The following is an 8,396-nucleotide window of genomic DNA, read 5'->3' on the forward strand; positions in this document are numbered from 1 at the left end:
GTGTACCCTCACAACCCCTACACAGTACCCAGAGCTTTCCCATGTACCATGTATTTCTTCGTTTTTTAAACTAAAACATTAGGCCAACTTCCTTCCCCCCATGTCTGATATCTACATCCTATTTGTTCTCCCTCCTAAATAGCTGTTTAAACTAAAATAAAGGCCAATTAATAAACCTTAGAGGTACTAAAGGAATGTCTGAGTGGCAGCTGCAGTCACGACATTACTTTTGATATCACAGAAAAAGCTAGGGCTCTCTAGGTTGCAAGAGATTTTTTAGATACGGCCTAATGACATTATCCCTGAGAATTGCCATGGCCTACCTGCTAAAGATCTTTCTTAATATTGACCAGATTCTAGGGTGCCCTTTCCAGGAGTGTCTCCTTTGACACAGTGGAAACATTTATGCAGAACATCTCTCTAATGCTAGAGAGTTCCCTTTGCTTTATGAGTGGTTACCTGCTCTGAATGGACAAAGTTATTCAGGGTCTTGGCATGTGTAGAAAATACCTAGTAACATGGGATGTAGGAGAGCCTTCTGGATAATTTTATTACCAGGTCCATTCCTGTGACAAACAGTTCAATTTCCTAAGTTCTATCTGTTTCCCAAAGGGCATTGTTTCCCTACAGATATTAAAATGAGTGGATTATGTATTTAATTTTCTAATTGTTAATTCCTTGATAGGGGACTTTATAGATATTCCTGAATGTGTACTCAATAATTCTGTTTTCCAAATCTAGTTTTTTGCAATGATTTTCGCAACAAAGCTGGCCAAGCTAAAGAGTAAATTTAATAGTGTAAATATTGTGTGCCTACTTCAAATGATAAATGCCCAAATTTTTATTTAATGCAGAAATTACCTGACATCAGTGAATCAAAGGACAGCATGGACTATAGAATGCAGTTCTGTAGTCACATTAGATATTATTTCTTTAATATCTACCTTCCTGTGTTCCAAGGGTGAGACTTCAGGCTTTTGGATGTTTTACAATGATACTTTCTTCAAGCCAAACAATAGATACAGGATGATGAGAAGGGAGAAGAATGGCTTGAGTTCCAGTAAAACCTCAACCTCAATAGGCTCATAAGAACAGGAGGGAGTATATTTGGTATTGTCATTTGTGGATACTCCATTCTTCACCTAGGAGCACAGAATCCATATTAAAATTTCACATAATTTCATAGATGTAGAAGCCACCAAATATATATATATATATATATATATATATATATATATATATATATGTAGAGAGAGAGACAGAGACAGAGACAGAGACAAGGATAGATATCTAGATAGATAACTAGATAGATAGATAGATAGATAGATAGATAGATAGATCAGCCACCAAAATTAGATATGATTAAGATTAATGAAGCTAAGAAGTGCATGATTCCAGGGAGAGGTTATATATATTTCCTGAGAGACACAGCTAGAGCATGTTATTTACACAAGTGAGTGCCAGTGGCAAACCAGAGATTTGTAAATGGACCTCTTCTTGGTAAATTTTGAGAAAGGTTTACTAGAGCTGAAGATGCTCTACCCCATCAGTAGAACAATGACAATGAACAAGAACATTCTGGTACTATACAGGTATTCAAAGACTGTACATGGGCAGACCTATGGGTCCAACTGCATATGTAGCAGAGGATTGCATTGTTGGACACCAAAGGAAGGAGAGGCCCTTGGTTCTCCCTAGGTTTGACTCCCAGTTCAAGGAAATGTCGAGGGGCAGTAAGGGGGGTTTAAATGTAAAGGAAGGGAAACGTTCAGGTCTCTTATGGAGAGGATACTGGGAGAGGAAAAAACATTTAAAATGTAGATATAGAAATATCCAAAAAGTATTAAAATAAACTTAAAAATTAAAAAAAATCAAAGAAATATAAGTAAATAAAACTGCAAGGTAATCAGACATATTGATTCAGAAATCTAGAGGGACACTGTCAGGGAATGGTAGTCAGCATAACACTAGTGGAAAGAATGAGGTGATGAAGTTTCAAATAGAAGCGTTTCTCTCTCCCAGATGTCAGTGTCAGACAGAAACTGTACTATAGGAATCCAAAGCTGGAGGAGATTACTCTGAGCTGAGCATACAATACTTGTCTTTCCCTTCCTCCTTAGGTCTTTTTCCTTTTGGGGGAAAAAATAAAAGGCATGGGCTCTCAGAAAAAAAAAAAACACTATACCTGTCCCAACACCTGACTTTTGGAATAATAAAATTAATGATAAAAAATCTCTGATTCCCAGGAACCATAACAAGCAAGGAAAACCAGATGCTACTGAGAGGTTCGCACTTCCTGAATCCCATATATGGAAGGCTCAGATCAAGGCTATGTGTTCAGTGAACCCTCACAACCCCTACACAGCACTCACTGTGCTTTCCCATGTACCACATATTTCATTTTTTTAAACTAAACAGAAGGCCAACATTCTTCTACTCATTTCTGTTATGTACATACTCTTTGTTCTCCCTCCCAAATGACTGTTTGTACTGAAATAGAGGCCATTTAGTATTCCCAAGATGTACTGCCGGAATATCTGTGATGCAGTTCCTTGTGACATCACAAAAGCTACTGCTCTCCAGGGTAAAATAAATTTTTGAGGGAGGGCAAAATGATGATGTCACTGAGAACTGCCATGGCCTACCGGCTTTCCTTATATTGACCAGATTCAAGGGTGCCTATTCCAGGAGAGTCTCCTGTGACACAGTGGTAACCTTTGTACTATATCTCTCTACAGCTGGAAACTTCTCTTTTCTTCATCAGTGGTTACAGGCTCTTAATGGACCAAGTCTGTTAGGGGCTTGTATTAGGTAGAAAAGATCTAGGAACATGGGTTGTAGGAGATTCATCTGGATAATAACTCTATTACCGGGTCCATTCCTGTTACAAACTGTTCAATTTTCTAGATTTTCCCTCTTTCTCAAAGGCCATTTTTTTTCTCTACAGGCATTTAACTGAGTGAATTTTGTATTTCATTTTCTAATTGTTCATTCCTTGTTAGGGGACTTTATAGATATTCCTGTATGTGTATTCAAACATTCTGTTTACCAATTCTAGATTTTTGCAATGATTTTGGCAACAAAGGTGGCCAAGCTATAAAGTGAATTTGCAAGTGTAAATATTGTGTATCTACTTAAAATGATGAACTATCAAATTTTTATTTTATGCATATACATAGCTGCCTGAGTAAATAAAAGGAGAGCAGGGACAATTGAAAATGTTTCTGTAGTCCCATTAGATATCATTTCTGTAATATCTACCTTCCTGTGTTCCTAAGGGTGATATTTCAGCATTTTGGATGTTTTAAAATGATTCTTTCTTCTGGCCAAAGATAAGATAAAGGAGGATTGACAGGGAGGGAAGAACTTGAGGTCCAGTGAAACTTCAAATTTAATAGGCTCAAAAAACAGGAGCGATTCTATTTGGCATTGGCATTTGTGGATTCTACATTCTTGACGTAGCTGCTCAGAATCCATGTTAAATATATATATAAAATCAGCCACCAAAACTAGATAAGATTGATAAACCTAAGAAGCACATTCTGTCTGGAACCAGATGTAGATCTTTCCTTGGGACACACCTAGAGCATGTCAAATACAGAAGTGAATGTGCTGTTGCAAAAATATAAAAATAAAAGTAGTCTTTTACCCCGCTAACACTGTCACTGTAGTTTCCCAAGCCTCTGCTAGATATCTTGGTTGAATACAGCCCTACACCTCATCTGCCCAGTGTCTCTTACTGCCACACACATTCTTACACTCAAATCCTCACATAAAAGAACACACAACAAAATAATCTTTGACCCAATTGATAAGATATAATAGCCCACTTAAGCATACCAAGCCTGGTACCATCCATACCTTTGGAACATTAATAACAACAAGAAAATACACAGAGCAGAATCTTAACTTCACCTGCCATGGCTTCTCACCTCTCCTCTTTCTGTCTCTCCTTTTTCCTCTAGTCTCTTCTACTTCCTTCAAACTTCTTTCCTGCCCATCATTCCTTCCTCCAATGATAGGCCTCCTTTTATACTGGACCTGCCCCTCACCTGTACTTCACAAATTTAATGGTAAAGTGGTTTTGCAGAATTCACCTGAGTTCTGAGTACAGGACAAGGCAGCTGTCCTTAGAGCAGTGGATTAGCATCAAAATACAGATAACTTCAGTGTAAACAATGTTTCCCCCTTTTTGTCCAGTTAAACAGACTTTTCATTTATATATCAATTGAGTAAGATTATTACCATTCAACAATTTATAAAGCATTTGATATATTCAACACCCAGTCTGTTACTATATCAGTTAGAAATAATATTTAGTTCTTCATTTCAGCTTGAGAAAGGCTTAAAATCTATATTATGTCTTGGCTAGCTTGTATACTATCTGATAACTATCCAAAAAATATCTATATCCAGATTTATACGGCCTGATAAGCAATGAGACTATAATCAGTCTCCAAACGTGTCAGAAATCTGAGAAAGACCAAATATCTATACACATAGGAAGCCTAAGACGACTTCTAGTACTGAGAGGTTGTAGAGACAAATTTCCACTAGCACAGTCCACTGTTAGCAACATGTGAGTGGGATACTTCCTACACTTTTCAGTGTTTTTTCCTAAATATTGACTTTAAAATGCATTTAGCATAATAAATATTGAGGAGGATGGAGGGAGGGAGGAAACTGAATGGGAGGGGAGGTAGGGAAGGGAGTGGGCTTTGGAGGAATTAGTTATAGGGAAAGCAGGGAAAAGAGAATGGAAATCACAAGTGTGGGGTGCACATCTCAAGGAAAATCCAGAGAACTGGGAAAGGCGAGTCCCCAGGATGTCTATTGGGGTGACTGTAGCAATGAGGGTACAGATCCTTAATTTGCCAATTCTGTAGCCAGGAATGACTCACAGTGATGTGACAAGGAAAAAAACCCACCCATTAAACCTTCAATCAAAAGTGAACACAGCCTACAAGATCTTCAGCGACAAAGACAGAAACAGTAGACATGGAAGGAATTTCCAACCAATGGTTATTACAGATTGAGACCTACCGCGTGAGCAATCACCTATCTCTGATACATTAAAGATATTCTATCATGCTTGCAGACAGAATCCTAGCATAACTTTCCTCTCTGTGACTCCACCCTATAGCTGAGAGAAACAAGTGTAAAGATTCACCACCAAACATTAGCTGGAGCTTGGGGAGTCTTTAAAAAAACAGGTGAAGAATCGAGGCCCAGATAATATGAGGGACTTCACAGAAAGACCAATAGAATCAACTCATGGGGACTCTTGGGGTTTGTCAAAGACTGAACCACTAACCAGAGAGTGAATATGGACTGAGCCTGAGCCACCAGGACATAGGTAGGAAATATATAGCTTTGTCTTTTTATGGGTTCCCCTGACAATGGGTGTTGGCGTACCTTGAAGATGGAGCACCGATCTTGGGATGTAAAGTGAGTAAATAAATGAATGAATTTTAAAGAAACAGATGTCCCATCTACATACAACATGTTTTGGGGAAACCCAATTCTAGTTGTTCGGTACCCACATGAAGACAAAGCCTGTGGACTGCCTATATCCTTAGAGGCCATAATCCTTTTCATTCTGTTCTTGCATCTGTGTCCCCAAGCACCACCCCTGGTATGGCTAATGGATGTCTGCTTCTGTCTGAGTCAGCAGCTTAGTGGAGTGTCTCAGAGGGAAGCCATGTTAGACTCCTTTCTCCAAGCATAACAGAGTGTCAGTAATAGTGTCAGGGATTGGTGCTCATCCATGGGATGGGTCTCGATCTGCACTAACCATTGGTTGATATTTCCTCACTCTCTGTTCTATGCACGGCGCCTTCATTTCTTGTGGTCAGAATAAATTTTGGGTCAAAAGTAGGTGTCTTTATCACTCCATTTGGGTTGCTCTCTGGCTACCGGAGATTGCTTCTTCAGGTCCATATCACTGAGGCTGTGAGTCTCAACTAAGGAAACACCCATTGATTCATGGGCATCGTTTACCCCAGCTCTCTGCCTCTTTCTGGATATGACCTCTACCTCCTCAACCCATTCATCTAGGCTGCTGTGTCTGTCCTCACTAGCAGATGGTGTGATCACAGAGACTAGATATGCAAGGTGAGGAGATACCCGAGGGTTCCCCTCCTGCTCAGAGGAGAAAAGGCTGGGAGAAGGATTGTGAGAGGGGTGAACTGGACGGGGCAGTGTGCAGCATGTAAAGTGAATAAATAAACAAATAACTGAAAATAACTAAGTCTACTTGAAGGTAAGAAGAAGGTGTGTGTGTGTAAGTAAGTAAGTAAACTCGAATGTAAGAGCAGTGTGTGTGTGTTTGTGTGTGTGTGTGTGTGTGTGTGTGTGAGTGTGAGTGTGTGTGGCTGTGTATGTATTTGTGTGTGTATGATATATATATATATATACATATATACAAATACATATATACATATATATACATATATATATATATATACATATATATATATATATGAAGTTAAGAACAGGTGGGTGTATGTTTAATATTAAATTATCACATTTGAGAAAACAGTAGTCTATGCAGAAGACAGGACAATTTAGTCACTATATTTACAAAAAATGGTGTTTGCTGCAGATGAATGAATGATTCGGTGATTAATAGCATTACCTGTTCTTCCAGAGAACCCGTTGACAGCTCACAAGTGGCTGTAATTTCAGCATCACGGAACCTCACACCTTCTTCAACCTCCTGGACAGTAGGCATGCATGTGTTGCACATGTGAACAAGCATATGTACAACTAAAAGTATAAAAACAGAAGAGCAGTTCCTGCTTGACATAATTTGATTTTCGTGAATATTCATAGTAATGATCACAGTCAAATAAACACTTTATTGTTCTATAGTGCAATCAAAACCACTAAAAGGTAATGATCACATAAGTCACTTAAAATCTATTTATTTAAAAAATTGCAATAAAAATTTGCAGAAATGAAATTAAAATTTTATTAATATACGAATTAAAAAATATTAATATTTTCATATAGAGCTGAAAATAATACTTTACACATATTTCTTTGGCTTGTATAAATATTGCAGTTTGTGGTTAATTTGCTGCTGGTTTTTGTAGGAGTTCTTTTCCAGGTATTAGCCCATAAACTCTATAAACTCATGAAGAATACACTACAGGAACGTAGGCTCTATTGTGTTGAATCCAGGAAGGTTGCTTCATGTTTTCCTTCTTGTCTGATCAATTTTCTCTACGTACATTACAAGGATATTTTTGTTCATGGATTCTTCCACTTTTGTCAAGCTGATAGCTGATAGCTGATTACTGGAGAATATTTAATTTTTGAAGATCATTTTTGAAGATATTTCCTAATGTCTGCACTATCAATGATATAGATTTTCAAATGTGTGGCCAAAGGAACAGCAATCAAGGGACTAAACATGACTTTTAACTAGTGTTGCTTTGTCTTTTTGAAAGAAGTAATCGGAAAGGGATGCTGTTTGTTTTAAGGGACTCTGGGGGGAAAACAGGAAGGAGGACAGCATTTGAGACATAAATAAATTAAAAAAATAAATAAATACAAAAAATAAAGAAGAATTCAAACTATACAGGAAAAACCGATTTAATTGCTAGGAAACAGTATGGTTTTATGTCGTGTCCTAATTCCTGAATTTTTATACTTTAAGCAATCTAATGACTAATTCTCAAAAATCAGAAAATTGAAAAAAAATTGTTACAAGTAACACAGTAGGTTTACCAAATCATAACAACAATGTTTCTAGAACTGTACACTTTCTATGCCCATATCCAATCCAGAAATCCAGTTAACATTTACTTATTACATATCTTAAGTCATTCAGTTTTGTGATAATTCATTACTATTTTTATCTTCTGTGACCACACCTTTGAAGATAACTACTTACCTTGCAAGAATGTCTCTGAATTTGGATTTGCCCAGTAGTTTTCCTCTTTTAGGTTGAGATTATATGTACTTGACACAGATACCACAAAGTGTTTCTTGCTTCTCTTATCGCAGTTAAGCATTAGGAGGATATCTGTCATCTTAACAAGAACCAAATATAGAGCAATGAAATTATTTTAAATTATTTTCCTTTCATATTTAAAATATTTTAATGTATTTTCTTTTGTATTTCCTTTTAAAGTAATAGAAGTTAAAAGAGAATTACTTAATGCCTATGGAAAGACTGTGTGTCTCTTCAATACTTTAGAATATAATTACTGTCTTTCTGTATGGGTGACTCATGCCTAAAACAATACTGTAGTTTTGGTGTCATGGTAATTTGTCAATGTCTTCAATATTTTCAGCACACTTAAATGGAATTTTATTTTTGTTTCATTATACTCATAAAGACTCAAGATTCTAATTTTATATTATTTTATTTTACTGTTGAATAGCAA

General features: G+C 37.0%; 1 protein-coding gene across 3 annotated transcripts in view; it reads right to left on the reverse strand.

The window, feature by feature from the left end:
• Positions 1-8,033, reverse strand: part of LOC134484604 (uncharacterized) — a 55,272-nt gene extending 47,239 nt beyond the window's left edge. For 2 of the 3 annotated variants that reach the window (XR_010062100.1, XM_063280698.1), the window contains exons 1-2: positions 7,901-8,033; positions 6,638-6,768 (exon numbers count right to left, since the gene is read on the reverse strand). Coding sequence is in view for 1 of the 3 variants with exons in the window: in XM_063280698.1 (XP_063136768.1) it covers positions 6,638-6,768; positions 7,901-8,021 (252 nt within the window). In the remaining 2 variants the exon portion in view is untranslated. Of the gene's footprint in view, positions 1-944; positions 1,143-6,637; positions 6,769-7,900 lie in introns of all 3 variants that reach the window. The other variant, XR_010062099.1, reaches the window with a different exon arrangement.
• Between the last annotated feature and the right edge of the window lie 363 nt (positions 8,034-8,396).

The sequence above is a fragment of the Rattus norvegicus genome (assembly GCF_036323735.1).
Source record: "Rattus norvegicus strain BN/NHsdMcwi chromosome Y unlocalized genomic scaffold, GRCr8 chrY_unlocalized_17, whole genome shotgun sequence".
Lineage (NCBI taxonomy): Eukaryota > Metazoa > Chordata > Mammalia > Rodentia > Muridae > Rattus > Rattus norvegicus.